The sequence below is a fragment of the Globicephala melas genome, chromosome 2 (genome assembly GCF_963455315.2).
Source record: "Globicephala melas chromosome 2, mGloMel1.2, whole genome shotgun sequence".
In the NCBI taxonomy this organism is placed as follows: domain Eukaryota; kingdom Metazoa; phylum Chordata; class Mammalia; order Artiodactyla; family Delphinidae; genus Globicephala; species Globicephala melas.
The window spans coordinates 155915273-155933583 of record NC_083315.2 but is presented as its reverse complement, the minus strand read 5'-3'; the positions used below and the strand labels follow the sequence as shown (position 1 = coordinate 155933583).

The following is an 18311-nucleotide window of genomic DNA, read 5'->3' as shown; positions in this document are numbered from 1 at the left end:
TCTGATGCTCACCTTGGCTGTCTTCCAGGGGAGGGTTTCCTGATTGCAGCGGAGTATGCTAGAGTCTCAGCTGAGCACAGCACTCCTGCTGAACTAAGGAAACACAGATCTGAGTTTGGGGCAATTGAAGCAGCTAGAATCCACAGGGCAGTGCACTAGAGAGGAGAGGGTTGCATAGGGCTGGGGGGGAAGAGGACTCCCTGGGTACACTCTCTGGGTATACCCAGGGAGTCCTGGGCCAGGCTAGAGTGCCCATGAACAGGTCGAAACTATATGAGATTTACCAAAAATGGCGGCTCCAGGGTTGAGAATTGGACAGAGATACTAAAGGTCAAGCAGCTGATACTGAGGGACACTGGTGGTCCAGCCCAGAAACAGTGGAAAAACCTTTTAACACCTTAATAATATCCCAAGCATCCAGAAGAGACACAGAAAATCTGTGTCTTAGGGACAAAAGTCTATGCTTTCAAGCAGGGTTGGTAAATTTCTTTTTTTTTTAATATAAAGGGCTAGATGGTAATTATTTTAAGCCCTGTGAACCATTCAATATTTCTCATACCTACTCAACTCTGCTATTGTAGATCAAAAGCATCCAAAGACAACATGTAAATGAATGGGCATGGTTTTGTTCCAGTGTCACTTTTTTTTTTTTAACAAAAAAAGGCAGGGCTTCCCTGGTGGCGCAGTGGTTGAGAGTCAGCCTGCCGAGGCAGGGGACGCGGGTTCGTGCCCCGGTCCAGGAAGATCCCACATGCCGCGGAGCGGCTGGGCCTGTGAGCCGTGGCCGCTGAGTCTGCACGTCCGGAGCCTGTGCTCCGCAACGGGAGAGGCCACAACAGTGAGAGGCCCGCGTACCGCAAACAAACAAACAAAAAAGGCAGAGGGCCAGACTTAGTTCATTGCTATAGTTTGCCAACACTTGCCCTAGAGTAAGGCCTACTTTAAATCTACCCTAACAAAGCTTAGAGCCAAGTGCTGTCAAGAAAAATTGCAAGGGAAATTGAGTTTGGAAGTTGAGTCCTGCGGTAGTTAGAGGAGGTTGGGGAACATCTTTGACTTTGCAAAGATTCATCCAACAAAGTGGAAGACCAAGTTTATGCAAGCCTATGCAAGATCAAGGTGGGCAGACAGTTTGACTTCTGGCAAAAATCAACTCTGCAGAGGAAGATCAAATCTAGAATGTCTTCATGTATCCTAAACAATTGTTAGGTATGCAAAGAAACAGGAAAATATTACCCATAGTAAAAAAAAAAAAAAAAAAAGTCAATAGAAACTAATCCCCAAATGGTCCAGATGTTGGATTTGGCAGACAAAGCTTTTAAAGAAACTATTATAAATATGTTCAAAGAACTAAAGGAAAATATTGTCAGAATGAGTGAATATAAAGGCATCTCAGCAGAGAAATAGAAACTATAAAAGAATTTAATTTAGTTTGGACTAACCACATTTTAATAGTTACCTGTGTCTAGTGGCTGCTGTTGGAATTGAATAGCACAGTGTTAGATCGAAGAGAAAGGGGAATGGACAAGTTGCCCTGTATCCAGGTTGTTTCCCAAGCTATCTTATACATAGTGTTTATTTATTTTTTATTTTTTTAAAAAATGTATTTATTTATTTTTGGCTGCGTTGGGTCTTTGTTGCTGCGCGCGGGCTTTCTCTAGTTGTGGCGAGTGGGGGCTACTCTTTGTTGCGTTGTGCGGGCTTCTCATTGCCGTGGCTTCTCCTGTTGCTGAGCACGGGCTCTAGGCATGTGGGCTTCAGTAGCTGTGGCACACGGGCTCAGTAGTTGTGGCTTACGGGCTCTAGAGTGCCAACTCAGTAGTTGCGGCGCATGGGCTTAGTTGCTCCGCTGCATGTGGGATCTTCCTGGACCAGGGCCCAAACCTGTGTCCCTTGCATTGGCAAGCGGATGCTTAACCACTGCACCACCAGGAAAGTCCTACATGGTGTTTAAATTAACCTTTCTAAAACATTTGCCAGCTCAGAAGACCTGAAGAAGCTACCTACTATGTGGTAAAACAAGTTAATTTGTCCATTCTTTCATTCATTCATTCAGCTATTTACTCAATAAACATTTACTAAATGCCAGACCCTAGTCAAAGAGTTGGAGATATCCACAAGAACAAAATCCAGTCCCTTTCCTCAGGGAGCTCACAGGCTAATTGACATGATAGCCCTATTAGCAAACAGGTTCATTATCATTTGATAAATGAGAGTAGGTAAGATACTACCAGCATACAGAAGACATGGTGGATAAGGAACAAGTGGGATTAGTGGGAGTCAAGGAAGGGTACCGTGTATCAGAGTTCTTCATTGCAAACAACAAAAACTGACTCTGGCTAACACAGGAAGAAAGGAGCCACTGAGGACTTTTTAAGCAGAGCTGTGGCATGGGCATCTTCAGGTTTTAAGCAGACCACGCTGGCATAATAGTTTGGATAATAGGTTAGAGGGGATAATGCTGAAGGCAGGGAGAGAGGTAATAGACTAGTAATTGTCTGAATGAGAGACATTGAGGGGCTGAACCAAGGCAATGGCTGTGGGAACGGAAAGGGTAGTTTCAGGAGTTCAAACTCATTCTAAAATTGAGAACTGTCACTGTCCCAACCCCTCCTTTTCCAGTGCACTCAACTCACTCCCACCCTCTTCAGATAAACAGCGTAACTCACTGTGAACTAGACATGCCATTTCTGCTCCTTCTTCCTCGAATGCCTTTGCCCCTCTGCTCATTTTCTCAGAGCTCTCCCTTCCCATTTAAGATGCAGCTCATGACCACCTACTGCTCAAGCCTTCGGTAGTCTCTTAACACCCTAACTCTCTATAAGGTTGCTGTCATTGTTTTGATGGCTAACTTGTCACAATAGGTTAAAGAGCCTATTGTGTTATTATATCACTGTCATACCTCCCTGCATTCTACTGTAAGCTACTAGAGGCTAGTGATGCTGTCTCAGTCAGGTCCTAGAATGGGTCCAGCACAGAGTACCCAGTACACGTTCCTGATGATGCTGGCCCCTGGCTCTGTGCGACACATTAGGGTCCTGTTGTGGCTGATAGCTTCCATCACCAAATTCCTGCTCGGTACAGTCTGAGGAATGTTTATCTCCCATAAGCACATCTCTTGGGTCACTGTCTGCTCGTAGACTTTCACCAACTTCCCATTTCCCACTGAACTCTTCTCCTCAGCTGTTAAGGTCCATCAGTCCATTCTCCCCACATTTCCCCAGTAGATACCTCAGCAGTCATCAGACTGACCTCTTTACTGGTCCAAAAACAAGTCCCATGAAGGTCTGATTCTTAATTGTCACTTAGACTAACCCCTGTCCCAAGGATGTCCTTACTCTTCCCTTCCAGTGTTTCAGAACCAAGGATGTCCTTCAAATCCAAAAACCTGCTTAGTCCCTTATGGTTCCAGCCCTTGCAGATCTATGACCATACTGTCACGGCATTTCTGGTGTGTCTTCCAGCAAGCAGTTGTTCCCAGATTTGTTGTGTTTGCTGTCCTGAGCATCTTCATCTCCACAGCTAGATTGCAAGCTGCTTGATCGCTCAGTATCCCAAGGGTGCCAGATACGTTTCTGGACACCTAGGGCTCCTGAATGCATATTAGAAGATTGGCATAAGGCAGAACTATTTCTCGGACTCCCATCTTATCAGTCAACTGCATTCTCCACCCGCCACCCCCACCCCCGCCCCATTTTAGTGTGTAAGGGAAGCCGAGGAAGAAGCTTCTCTCTGGAATGGCAGCCCAGAGACTTTAGTGAGATTTTTAGTGTCTCTTGGTCAGCACTGCTACTGATAGTGAGTCACTGCTCGCTTGTGGTGATTCTAAGCCTCACTTTATGATTCATGTTCTAAAAACGGGGTGAGGTTTTTACAGAGAAACCAATTCCGTTGTGAACGTAGCCTCACAATGATCAGGTTCCTCTGAGGGCTTCCAGCTGCTCGCCCAGCACTCTTCAGGGTCAGGCATCTCAAGGTTCACTGGATATAGCTGTTTCATGGCAAACACCTAGAATCCATTTCACAGGGTTATGATAGGCGGTTCCTCGTGATAAATTTGTTCCCCCAGCCTTTCTTGAGACTTTTCATGGTCTGTAACCAGCCATGTCTGGATCTGGGATGGGCAAGTTGAGGAAGGGTAGATAAATCTTGGGGGCTCTTCTTTTGTTCATACGTCTGAGTAGTAGTCTTGGTTCCTCAGCCAGAAAGCGCTTGCATCTATAAAGAGGAAGTTGAGTGCGTGACTCCGTTTAGCATCTGGGAGAACTGCTCGAAAAAGCACTGAAAAGGGAAATCACTAAAATCAGAATGTGTAAGTGACAGAAATGGGGTGGTTTTGTGAAATTTGTGTTCTGGTCCCAAGACTTCGACTGGCAAACAGTGTACCTTTGTGTGAGGCATTTACCTATGGTAGCAATGACCACAGTTGACATTTATAAAGAGCTTGGATTGGGGCCTGGCATACAGTAAGCCCTCTGTAAGCTCGCCTGCTATGATCGTCATCATTGTTACATAGGGTTTTTCAGTCCCAGTACTAAGCACTTGGTGTATGTTATCTTATTTAATCCTTAAAATTATGACATGAGTTTTGCTGCAGAGGGGTGAGCTGAGGCTTAAAGACCGTACAGTACTCAAATCCAGACAGTGGAACTCCCGAGCTCATTTCAATCTCTGTTGTTACTATGCCTGATTTCCTTAGGCCTCAGTTTTTTTGGGTTTTTTTTTTTTCCATCTGTAAAACTTGAGAGCTGGACTACTGGCCTTTAAAATCTTGGAGCTCTAAAATTTCTAGATATTTTCTCCATTATTTTCACCCTTTTCCTTCTCTCCTTCCCCTTCCCCTCATCCACCCACACTCATCCGTGAATTTCGCTGGATTCATCATCATGGGATGGGCAGGATGTTTTCCCCATTGAGCTATGATGCTGCAAATGTCAGCACGTGGACTTGTAGTATTGTGGCTTTGTGGTGGTTGTTGGAACTGGTTTGCATGCTGCTGTTGTTGGGAGAGGGGGAATCTGACTCTTCAATTTTACTGTCTTTTCTTGGCCTGCAGCCATTGCCACATTGATGCTAACATTTGACGGGCTTGAGAAAGGCTTAATGGGAGAAGCCCACTGGAATCAGCTCTTTGGGTCCGTGGGCCCTGCCTGGTTCTCTGGTGAGATCTGGTTTGGAGCACTCACTCTCCAGGCTTTTAGCACATGTCTGGTCCTGTGATTGGTAAGGATCTTAGGAGAGGAACTTGGAAGAGAGGTTTCTGGACTTTCCATTCTGCGCACAGCTTGGATTCCCTGGCAGATTTCCAGTGAGCAGTTTCACTGATCATTTCATTATGGTTCCATTGTCATTAATGTCTGTAAAGTACTTTAGTTGGTGGTAGTCTATATATATTCTCTAGTATTTTTCTTTGTGGCTATGACCCAAAGATTAGAGTGTTTCGGCATCAGAAGGCCTGGGCTCAAGTGTTGCATCTATTACTTCCTAGCTTGGTGCAGGTGTGTACCTGCTTGTTATGACCTCTACTTGATCATTTTTTTGGTGGTCTCTTACTATGGAATAAAAAGAGTCCATTTGTCACTATCCTAGGATGTGTGAATTCTTCCACTTAGAAACTTGGGAGAAACATCTTAGAATCTTAGGGCACCAAACAAAGGCTTTGAAACAGCAAAAGTGTTGGATAAGTCACTTAACTCCTCTCAGCCCAGATTTCTTCCTCTGTGAAAGAATTATAATAATTCTTACCCAACTACAATGGCTATTCAGTCAAAGTATGATATGAAAATAGGTTTCTGAAAATTATAGATTCTGTGGGAAACATTACTTGTTTTTAGGAAGTATCATGCAACAAAACTAATTGTTTTAATTACCAAAACAAAAGCTATTAAATGTTTCTATTCTCTTTATCGTTAGCATAGATTATTTACTGCAGATAATAACTGTAGTAAAATTTCAATGTTTTCTTTTTATTGTGCACCAGCTAGAAGGCTATAAGTTAAATTATTCTAGACTAAAGTGAATATTGTGAGTATTCAGTTAATAAGAACTGATGCTGTTCAAGGTGGATAGTAGCCCTTATGTGGAAACATTAATTCAGATTTTACTAATTCATTATAAGATCAAGAGTTAGGTTCCAGTTGTAAAAAGACATTAATTGTACAAGCAATATTATGAGTCTATTAAGTATCCTTACATGGAACATAATTGCAATGTGAGTAAAGGCTAGACTTTTACATACTAATTCAAACTGTCCTAGAGTGAAAACATGTTTCTTTAACTCACATTTTCCACTAAAGTAAATATGCCCTACCCCCTTACTCCAAATGAATAAGATGACTCCTTTTCTGTTTTTCTTGATTGGTAAATCATGCTTGGAGATACCATCTGGAGATGGTTGGGTTTCTGCCAAAGATTTAAATCAGGCTTGCAAAGAGCTACCTGCCTAAGGCAAAAAACCACACTGATTTAATAGGAAAGAACATGCTTTTATTTTGCCATCTGGTAAAGGAAAGTGAAAGCACTTTGAAAAATTTTAATATTTGTTCTACAATGATGGCCTTATAGATAAAAGTATTTCCAAAATATAGTAACTGGGAAAATTGGAGAATCTAATTGCTAAAATCTGCGTGATTATTTATGTCTGATTTGAAGGCACATACAGAGATCTTGATGCTAAAAGCAGATATTTCTGTAAGAGAAGTGAAGGCAAGACAGGGATAGAGAAAGGTAAATAGGTTGGAAACGACCCAGACCTCCTTGTGGGCAGTGTTGAAAGCTCAAGACCTGAGTGGATTGGTTATAATGTGATGGTTATCCCTTTTACTTTTTATTTTTTAAACAGATTTCCACTTGGCAGATTAACCAAAGGCAAGAGAGGCTAATCTGTCTACGTTCTGAGTGCCACTCTCCGCGAGACCCCCATAACAGACCCCAGGCCCAAGTCCACTGTGCTACCAGACCCCCACCCCCCCCCACCCCAGGCATTGCTCTGGGGTCTGCCTGAGGCCAGCAGTGTGAAGATGACCAGCACCTTCCTAGCATGACGACCTTGGACCATGTGATCGCTACCCACCAGTCGGAGTGGGTCTCTTTCAATGAGGAGCCGCTCTTTCCTGTCCCTCCTGAGGGTAAGGAGAACTTCCATCGCCTAAGTGAAAAGATTAGCAAAGAACCACACCTGCTTGTTATGGCTTCTATTTCATCATTCTTTTGCGGGGGGGGGGGGGGGGATGGATCTTGATACGGAAAACAGAGCCAGTTTGTCACTTTCTTCAGGTCCAGATTCTTCCACTTAGAAGCCTGGAGGAAACATCTTAGAACCTAGGGCCCCAAACAAGGACCAGGAAACACCAAAAGTATATTCGCTGCTTTCTTCCAATGAACATTAACTTCCTATTTCCAAAGTACTTTATGCTCAGTCTTTTCGGTTATTATTCCCAACAGCAATTCGGATGGTCTCAATTTTTAAAGCATAATTGTCAAGAGTGACAGGAGCTGGAGCCAGATCCCTTGGGCTCAAATCCTGGCTCCATTATGGATGAGTGATGTGTCCTTGGGTGGATAATTGATTTAACCTCCCTGGGTGGTGGTTCATCTGTGCAGTATGGGTAATCACAGTACCTACCTCAGGGTGGTTGTGAGGATTAAATGAATGAACATGTAAAGTACTTACAGCAGTGACTGGCACATGGAAAGGGCTCATAATTGTCACCCGTGATCATGATGAAGGTGGCTAGATTGACTTCTGGGGAACTGTGCTCAGGGATGAAGGTCAAGGTGGGATGCGGGAGCTATTTACAGAACCACCTCAGCTGCTTCTGTTCCACGGCCGCTGCTACTGCCACCTGAAATCGTCCCAGCTTCGTTTACAGCACCTGGAAAGTGTGAGTTTACAGTTGTGCTGTCCAATACGGTAGCCCTGTGGCTGTCGAGTCTTTGAAATGTGGCTCGTCTGAATTGAGATGCGCTATAAATGTGAAATACCCACACTGAATTTCGAGGACCTAGTAAAAGTTAAATGTGTTATTAACAGCTTTTATCAATTACATGTTGATATTACACATTTTCAGCATGCTGAGATGAAATACGTATTATTAAAGTAGTTCTGCCTGTTTCTTTTTAGTTTTAAAATGTGGCTACTAGAAAATTTAAAATTCATATATGGCCCACCTTTTACTTTTTTAGGACAGCGCTTATCTAAATAATTACATTCAGGTAGACCTGTTTGTTTGGCTAGTGATGGGAGAAAGGAGTTTCGCATCAGTACTTTTATTTTTTAAACATTTTCCTACAGTAAAATTGACCATTTTTGGTCTACAGTTGATGAATTTTAACACACGTATAGATTTGTGTAATCACCACCACAATTGGGATCTAGTTCTGTTATTTAAAAACAAATTTTTGAAGGCTATTAAATGTTCCAGGACCAATGCAGTGATACAAAAGCTAGAGGAAGGGCCTCTGTGCCATATTTAGCTGGTCATTAGTGCAGGGTTTGCACATGGTGGCCCGCAGATGTGTGTTGTTTGGACTGCGCAGAGTTTGAATTTGAATGTTTTTAGTCCAGACAGAAGCTCTCCTGTTGAGCCACAGTCTCCACCATTCCCCATTGCCTTTCGCTTTTCTAATTCGACCTAGTTCTATCTGTTGCTCGGCCTCTGTAGGAATTTTGTTTGTGACCCCTAAGCACTGGAGTAGATGGTAGGATAAGAATAGTGAACAAGACTCCCAGTCTCAGCCTGCATGGAGACTGCTATGGACATCCTAGGGTATAGTTTTTATACATTTTAAGGTAAACACTCTTTAAGCATAGAGGCAGGTGGGCATGGCTGTTTTTCTGCCCTCACACCCTGTAATGGTGAGTCCTTTGATCACTGCTTGCCTGTCCTTTGTTTTTCCTCCACGAGACAGTTCTAAAGAGTGGCCTTCCTCGCATGATGTGATGGTAGTTTCTGGTATCTGTTTCAGGGGGCACTGAAGAGCACCTCCCAGGACCATCGTCTTCCTCAGACCAGTCCGAGATCTCTTCTGGGGAGAACCGTGTGGTGGATGGAGGCTCTCAGGACCTTTCCCCCTCAGAGCACGATGACTCTTCTGAAAAGACGGGCCTCATCTCTGAAGCGGCCTCCCCTCCCCTGAGCCCTGAGCAGCCTCCACCTGACCTGGCTTCAGCCATCAGCAGCTGGGTTCAGTTTGAAGATGACCCACCCTGGGCCAGCACATTACCACCTCATAAAGAAGCAGGTGGGACAGGTAGGACAGGTGGGGGGCTGTGCTCACCAGGGACGCTTTTTCGTGAGAGGTCTGCAGGGCTGCCAGCACTCTGTTTTGTCTGCTCCAGAGCCCTGAAGCACTGGAGGGAGCAGACAGAGATCTCATCTGGCTTAATTCTGTGACACGTTTTTATTAACATAAGCATGTGGAAGGATTTATGTGTTCTGGGCCATTTCCAGCCTTTTACCCTTGCCCTGGCTGTTAATTTCTCTTTGGAAGTATGCATATTTATTCATCTATTATGGACTAGAATTCTATTTACTTAGCACCTAAATTGTAAGCTCCTGTGAGTAAAATGAATGTCTCTCAAAGTGTGGACCACCAACCATCTCTAATAGAGTCACCAGTTATACATAGATGTTCTTGTGTCCCAGACCTTTAGAATCCAAATCTTAAGGGGCGGGAACTGTCATTAATGGTCAGTCTCTTACTTTGTGGCATTTAAATGGCCAGAAGCTGCACTGGGAAGCTGAGTGAAGCCAAGGGAATGATTAGTTCCTAGCCTGGTGACCTGGCTACTTATTTTATTGTGCACTGAAGCATACCAAGGGTGATTGGGATAACCTTTGGGACTGTATTAGTTTTCTATTTGCTGCTGTAACAAATTACTACAAACTTAGTGGCTTAACCAACACAACTTTATTATCTTAAAATTCTGTAGTTCGGAAGTCCAGCATGGGTGTCACTGAGCTAAAATCAAGGTGTTGGTGGGTCTGCATTCCTTTCAGGAGGCTCTAGGGGAGAATCTGTGTCCTTGCCCTTTCTAGCTTCTAGAGGCTGCCCACATTTCTTGGCATGTGGCCTCTTCCTCAGTCTCCAAAGCCAGCAATATTGCATCTCTCTGTGCCTTTCTTCTATAGTCAAATCTTCCCCTGCCTGACTTCTGCTTTCTTCTTCGTTTTTTTTTTTTTTTTTAAATCTGTATTGGAGTATAACTGCTTCATAAGACTGCACTAGCCTCTGTTACACAACAAAGTGAATCAGCCACATGCACACACATACATCCCCATATCCCCTCCCTCTTGAGCCTCCCTCCCACCCGCCCTATCCCATCCCTCTAGGTCGTCGCAAAGAACGGACCTGATCTCCCTGTGCTATGCTGCTGCTTGCCACTAGCTATCTATTTTACATTTGGTAGAGTATATATGTCCATGCCACTCTCACTTCACCCCAGCTTCCCCCTCCCCCACTGTGTCCTCAAGTCCATTCTCTATGTCTACATCTTTATTCCTGCCCTGCCTGCCACTAGGTTCATCAGTACCATTTTTTTTTTATTCCATATATATGCATTAGCATACGGTATTTGTTTTTCTCTTTCTGACTTACTTCACTCTGTATGACAGACTCTAGGTCCATCTATCTCACTACAAATAACTCAATTTCATTTCGTTTTATGGCTGAGTAATATTCCATTGTATATACAGGCCACATCTTTACCCATTCATCTGTTGATGGACATTTAGGTTGGTTCCATGACCTGGCTATTGTAAATAGTGCTGCAGTGAACATTGTGGTACATGTCTCTTTTTGAATTATGATTTTCTCAGGGTATATGCCCAGTAGTGGGATTGCTGGGTCATATGGTAGTTCTATTTGTAGTTTTTTAAGGAACCCCCATACTGTTCTCCATAGTGGTTGTATCAATTTACATTCCCACCAGCAGTGCAAGAGGGTTCCCTTTTCTCCATACCCTCTCCAGCATTTATTGTTTGTAGATTTTTTGATAATGGCCATTCTGACTGCTGACTGGTGTGAGGTGATACCTCATTGTAGTTTTGATTTGCATTTCTCTGATAATTAGTGATGTTGAGCATCTTTTCACATGCTTCTTGACCATCTGTATGTCTTCTTTGGTGAAATGTCTATTTCCTCTTCTGTTTTTAAGGACCCTTGTGATTACACTGGGCCCACAAGGATAATCCAGGATAATTTCCCCATCTCAGGGTTTTTAACTGAATCACATCTGCAAAGTCTCCTTTGCCATGTAAAAGGACATAGTCACAGGTTCTGGGGATTAGGATGTGGACATCTTTGTAGGGGAGCATTATTTTGTCTACCACAGAGATCTCTTAGCAAAGCCAGGTTGATGTTTTTCTGTTGGTGGGTTAAATGTTTTGCTAGCTTTGATGTTTAAAAACAATTCCTTTGCTTTTCAAACGTGTTTTCAACATCAATAAAAATAATTTTAAGAAAATATAAGGCATAATTCTACTGTATAACAAACATTTCCATTTTTACATAACAATTTGCACATTGATACACTTTTTCACATTTAAGCATCAGATTTCTCAGTGAATTGTTGGTGAGAAAGCCATGACACTCAAAGCAGCATGGATGAAATGACGGGTCCAGACAGGCTTCCCAGTCTGGCTGGAGGGAGGACGTAACCTTTACTGAACACCTAACACAGTAAGACAGTGGGCTGGCTAATTAAGCATTTGTGCATTTGAGGGAAAGTTACTGAACACAGGGCAATGAATCAGTACAGAAGTATGCTTGTTTTCAGTAAGTTACATTCATTAAATACTTATTCTCTCAGACACTGTGCTCGGTGCTTTATGTCATCTCATGAACTCTCTACAACGATCATATGAGGAAGGTATATTTAATATTATATTCATATTACACATGAGAAGACTGAGACAGATAGTGGTTTGGGAATTTGCCCACAGTTGTATGCTAGGAAGTGGCAGGAGAGAGCTTTACTACCAGGCAGACTGGCCCCAGGATCTTTGAACAGCCTAGGGATGCTGTGTGTGGTATGTGTGCCTTAATCTTCCTGTTATTGCTATAGTTTCCTCTGCCTCCTCATTCCCCGGAGGCAGGGGAGGCCAGGGATGGGTTGCCCTTAAATGGCCCTGCTTTCAGATCACTGATTATATTCAAGGCATTCAGATTCTTTTACATATTGTTCATACCTTACCTTTAGTTTCAAAGATCTCCTAATTGCTTAGAACTGTTTATATGACAGATGGATCAATTTGCTTTAATTCTTCACCACTTATTTTTGCAAAACTAACTTTGGAGTTAGTCATACTTATGTTGCCCCCATCTGACTGAGGATTTTAGCTTGTTATTGATAATGGTTTTGAACTTTAATGGTTTTAACCTTTAAATCATTAAAACCTTATCCTTTAAGGCAGTAGTTTTCAAAGTGTGGTCTATAGATCTCTGGAGTTTCCCAAGACCCTCTCAAGGGGTGTGTGGGACCAAAAGTATTTTCATAATAATTCTAAGATTTTTTTGGTCTTTTTTTACTGTATTGGCATTTGCATTAATGGTGTAAAAGTAATGGCAAGTAAAACTTATGGCCACTGTGTACACATAGTAAAAAAAAAAAGTCAATTTCACATAATATCCTTCATGAAGTAGTAAAGATTATTAATTTTATTAAATCTGGATTCTTTTTTTTAAAATAAATGTATTTATTTTATTTCTTTCTTTTTGGCTGCGTTGGGTCTTTGTTGCTGCATGCAGGCTTTCTCTAGTTGCGGCGAGCCGGGGCTACTCTTCATTGTGGTGCGCGGGCTTCTCATTGCGGTGGCTTCTCTTGTTGCAGAGCATGCGGGGCTTCAGTAGTTGTGGCTCGCAGGCTCTAAAGAGCAGGCTCAGTAGTTGTGGTGCACGGGCTTAGTTGCTCCGCAGCACGTGGGATCTTCCGGACCAGGGCTCGAACCCGTGTCCCCTGAATTGGCAGGTGGATTCTTAACCACTGTGCCACCAGGGAAGCCCTAAATCTGGATTCTTAAGTACATCTTTTTAATATTTTCTGTGACAAATTGGGAAATATGCATAAAACACTTGTGTTCCATACCAAGATATAATGGTTGTCTTGAAGAAAAATGGCTGTCTTGAAAAAAACTGGGTTTGAAAAATATTTTAATTTAAAAATTAAATTTAAAAATCAAAATTACTTAAAGATTATTTGAGAAAGTCAAAACAATGCAAAAAAAACCCTTGATGAACAAAATATCAGCACTTTAAAGACAAAATTCAACCAATACCTTCATGACTGCCACCCTGCACCCTAATCCTAGCCCTGGTTCCAGTAAAATTCTATGTACAAAAATAGGTAGTTAGCCTGTGGGCCACAGTTTGCTGATTTTATATTTTTTAAATATTGTATTTAAAATGTTATTTGATTACTAAGTTTTTTGGTACCCTTTTAAATTTTGCGCCCAAGGTGAGTGCCTCACTTGCCTCGCCCTAGTGCCAGCCTTGCACTGCACTAAGGATATGGGATTCATTGATATCACTAGAGAACAAATCAAGAAATGACAACTTCCAAATGTGTGAAAGCATAATTGTGGCCTGAAAACTGCCCAAACGTTCATTACTAGTTCCATCTGTTTCCACGTATGAACATTTAACTCAGCTCTGTGGAGATGGAGCCCTCTGCTGCAGGAAGAGCCTGTTGGCTGGTTTCCCAGCAGACGTGAGGCCCAATGTGTAGGGTCAGCCCCACCTCAGCAAGTGTTTCTAACCCAGGGACCCAAGAATCATAGAGGACTCTGCAGAGCATCAGGGCGGTAAAGAAAATGGTAATAAATCCAAGGCTTCTATCTCAACTCTCCTGCTGGTACCCAACTGCCCATCAAGGAACCCCCCCAAATAAAGGACCACCGGGTACATCCCTCTTACCCAAACTAGCCTCACCAACTAGGCCAGCTCCCTCATGGGTTTCCTCACACAGACTGTGTTTAACAATAAGGAAGAGTGAGTGGTTGGTAGAGCTAAGGCCAGGTGGTAAGCGGGAGAAACTAGGCTTCAGGTCACTCAACACAGAAAATGCAGGCAGTTCCATCCTGGAGGCTGTTGAGCAGCTCAGATTTTAAAAATTTGAATCCAAAAGATTTGGATACCTGTGCTGTGTCAATGATATCACATACGTTAACTGCAGGCATTACACCAAACTAGCGCAGTGTGGACAGCAAGTATCTTCATGGTGATAGAGACAGCCTGAGACTTCTTGCAGTCACCGCTCCCTGCTCTATTCTTTGGATAATGCTAAGTTTTCCTGGTGTGGCAGGCCGAATAATGGCCCCCAAAGACATCAGGTCCTAGGCCCCCCCCCCAACCTGTAAACATTATCTTATTTGTAGAAAGTATCTTTGCAGATTGATTATGTTAAGGATTTTGAGATAGGGAGATAATCCTGGATTATCTGGGTGTGTCCTAAATACAATCACATATGTAAGAGGGAGATAGAGGGAGAATTTGCCCACACAGAGAAGGCAATGAGAAGACCGAACAGAAAGGGATTTGAAGATGCTGGCCCTGAAGATTGGAGTCATGAGGCCACAGCCAAGGAATGCCAGCAGCCACCAGAAGCTGGAAGATGCAAGGAATGAATTCTCCCCTAGCGCTTCTGGAGGGAGCATTACCCTGTTGACATCTTAATTTTGGCCCAGTGATTCTGATTTCAGACTTCTGGCTTCCAGAACTAGGAGAGAATAAACTCCTGTTGTTTAAAGCCACCGGGTTTTTGGTATAGCAGCCACAGTTAATATATCACGTCTCCAAAATCTTAAAATGGAACCAGACTGAGAATGAGTCAATCTGGGCTAGTGGAGCATCTCTAATAGTGCAGCATCTCTAATAGTGCAGGCCATTTACCAAGCAGATGTTCTGTGCTAGCCGCTATGCGTCATCTCCAAAGTTTGCAGCCCTTTACAAACTTTTTAAAGTTTACACCACCATGCATGCAGGTGGTGAAGTTCAGCCAGAACAAAGGTTCCATGGAAACTGATTTTCGGCTTCAGCCGTCTTCCCAGTCACATAAGTATCACCCAAACAAACGGACTCTTTCCTATAACGGAGTTACAGTTTCTCAGTTTATTCCCATTTTCCTCACGTTTGTCCTATTTGCTTCTAGCAAATGCCTAGCACCCTCTGGTCAGATGTCTTTGTGTCAGGAGAAAGGGAAAAATGTGTATCTTGGACTCATCCCATGCAGCCTCTCTATGAGTTCCTTTTATGAGAAAATCATCGTGGCCTCAGAGAAATAGGTGGGAAGACAACAAAGGAAGACTGATTAGTGACATTCCTAGTCTGGATTCCTGGAAGCAAAAAGTGGAGCCTTACTCAGCCAGCTTTTTTCATACCTTAACATCCTGGCTTGCAAAGAGAAGTTGGGAAAGAAATGATCACACATGCAGGAGTGCCTAGGTAGAGAAATGTTATCTGGGATACTCCTTTCCCCTCCCCCAGTCCCCATTCCTCCACTCCTCCACAGTTTTCTTGACAGAAGAAAAGCAAAACAAAACAAAACACCAAAAAACCCCACAAAATAATTTATCTTTTAAGTTGTGCCACCTAAGAATAAAGTCAAGGGGGCATTGGATTTCAGCCTGGAAGGGGAATGTGCAATTTGCCTTCATTAAAATGCAGGAGGCTGTAGGCATGGGGAGTAAGGGACAAAGAGACTGTCATTAGTGTTAAATCTCTTGTTTTTGTGGCATTAAATGCCAGAAGGTGCACAGGGAACTTAGAGAAGCCAGGGAGTAGCTAGTCCCCACCCTGGTGACCTGGCTACTTTTTATTGTTCACTGACACATACCAAGGGTGACTGGATAGCCAGGAGTAACAGCTAGAGGGGAAAACAACTCCAGAGATGCTTAAATCCATCAAGGGAACAACTTTCTTTTGGACTTCAACTAGGGCAGGGTTTGAAGTGAATAAGTGCCCTCATGGTTGGTCTGGGAAAAAAGGAGCTACCTGATCTCCCTCAGAAAAATATGAATAAAATCAACTGAGTGACAGAGCCTTTCTATAACTACATATATAGGAAAGAGAGCTGCCACCAGTTCTTTGGACCTGAGGATACTAGGAATGAGAGAGCATATAAAATCATGCCTTTTGATTCTTTTGTAAAAATTGTTTCTTCCATTAAGACCCCTGAAATTTGGTGAAGGCCAAATGTGGAATTCACATATCTGACTTAACAGGACCACTTTGGCTCAGGCTGTGTTGATAAATATCCTCTTTTGAAAGATTTTTATTAGACTCTTAACTGTCAAACACTTAAACTTTGGACTTAAATTAGCACAAGAATACTGTTCACACCTCCAGTTTGAAGATGCTGTGTGAACGATCTGGGTTACATGGTGAAAAATGTCAAAAAACTTAACTGAAAACTTGTTTGCCAAACTCTGAACTAAGTGCACAGATATTCTGTTAAACCGTGAGCAGAACCAAAGTTTTTTGTTTCTTTTTTTTTTTTAAACCTTATGGTGGATCTGTTCAAATCAAAATTGAATCTTTATATTGTTCTCTTAAAGAAATATTTTTGAGAACGAACCTAAACCCAAGTGTGTTTTATTCACATTGGGTCCTTTAGCAATAGTGTTTCTGAGGTTGCCTCGTTGCACAAAGCTTTCCTAACTTAGTATTTTGTCTGCTCTGACTTTAAAATTCTACCGTGCACCAGGAAGAATGTAGTAGTTAGCTTCCCTGTCACCTAAATTCTTTACAAAGATTATCTCAGACCCAAGGCTGATTTCACAGATGTGCATTTTACAAGTGTATGGGTGTGCTTAGAATATGTTTGCAAATGCATGCAAATTGACTGACAGAGCAAAGGTCATCCCCAAATTAAAACAAAACAAAAAAAAATTAAGGCACTATTATCAACATGAGGCTTCCTGTTCACTCGTCATGTTATGCGCTGACCTTCCAGGGACGTGGCAGTTTTGTGGCAAGGCCAAGGCTGAATTGGACCCATTATGCAGATACTGCAGGATATGCATAATTACAAACATAAAAAAAATTTGATTTCCGGAACATTTGTCTCACAGCCCAAGCAAAACACTAGTATTCGCTTGTCCTTCAAATGTCTTCCCTCACAACTTGGACTGAGGCCTTCCCATTGTGTCTGGGGAAGCTAATTATTTGGGACCAGAGAAAGAGCCACTTGTTTGGGGGAGGACCAGAGATGCCGTCAGCCATTTAAGAGGGAGGCAGGGGTGACAGCTGAGAGACTTAATCCTGACGAAGACTAGGCCATTGGTTAATTTCTGTTATGTTTTTCATTCTGGCTACTGGGGGCGGGTGGGTGAGTGGTGGATGGGGGTGGGATAAGATCCCAGCCATTTGGTGAATACAGAGACCAGACGCCCTGCATTTGACATGCATATATATTTCTCTCCTCAACAGAGGAGGTCTTATTTTCTTTTAATACCTTAAATTATTCTTCTCTGCCTTTAAATGTAATTAATGACCTTTCTGGAATCCATCTCAGACCATGATGCACTCAGGAATGAATTTAACAGAGCCCTTCTTCCTCAGGGGTCTGCCACCTCTCTGCCCCTCTCCACTGAGCTCCACTCTGCTCCAACTGTCACCTCTCCTGCTGTTCCCCAAAGTGCGTTTCTGCTCTTACTGTCCCCTCAGCCTTTAAAGCTCTTCCCCTACATTTTCACTCAGAGCTCTGCTCAGCATCACCTCCGTTCACCAACTCCCTGCTTTTTCTTTTTTTTTAGATAGATAGATAAATATTTTAAAAAAATAAAATAAAAATGAACTTGCATCCCTTCTGGGTGGGAAGTGTCCCTTTTTGATGGAACAGGGAGTTTCTCTGTGTTCTGGGTGAGACTGGGTGCTCTGGGAGCAGTGTTTTGGGGGGTCCCTCCTCAGACAACGTTCAGGGCCCAGCTGCCCTTGGGGAGGGGGTAGCTGAGCTATCGAAAACCCCTCACTCACCCCATTTTCAACTAGAGCTGTTCCAGCCATGCTTGTTTCACATGTTGGACGTCTTAAATGATTTCGTTTGAAGAAAGAAATATTTGGGGTTTAAAAAAAAGGGAGAGAGAGAGCTGGAAAGCCACTCACCTGAGGAAGAAGCACTAGGCTAGGAATCAGGAAGCCTGGTTTCTCTGCTTTTTCTGGCTTTATGTGTCTCTACAGCCCATGTCTCTACCTGAAATTAGGTTGTATGCTTATATGTTTACTGTCTCTCTTCCCCACTAGAGGAAAGGGACTTTGTCTCTCTCACTTACTCTTTATCCCAGAGTACGGTGCATGGACCTTAGTAGCCGCTC

General features: G+C 42.9%; 1 protein-coding gene across 1 annotated transcript in view; it reads left to right on the top strand.

The window, feature by feature from the left end:
• The window catches only part of STON2 (stonin 2), a 151269-nt gene that overhangs the window by 27443 nt on the left and 105515 nt on the right, over positions 1–18311 (top strand). The window contains exons 2-3 of the mRNA XM_030848686.2: positions 6842–7127; positions 8968–9252. Coding sequence (XP_030704546.1) covers positions 7040–7127; positions 8968–9252 — 373 coding nt within the window. The 5' untranslated portion in view covers positions 6842–7039. The remainder of the gene's footprint in view (positions 1–6841; positions 7128–8967; positions 9253–18311) is intronic.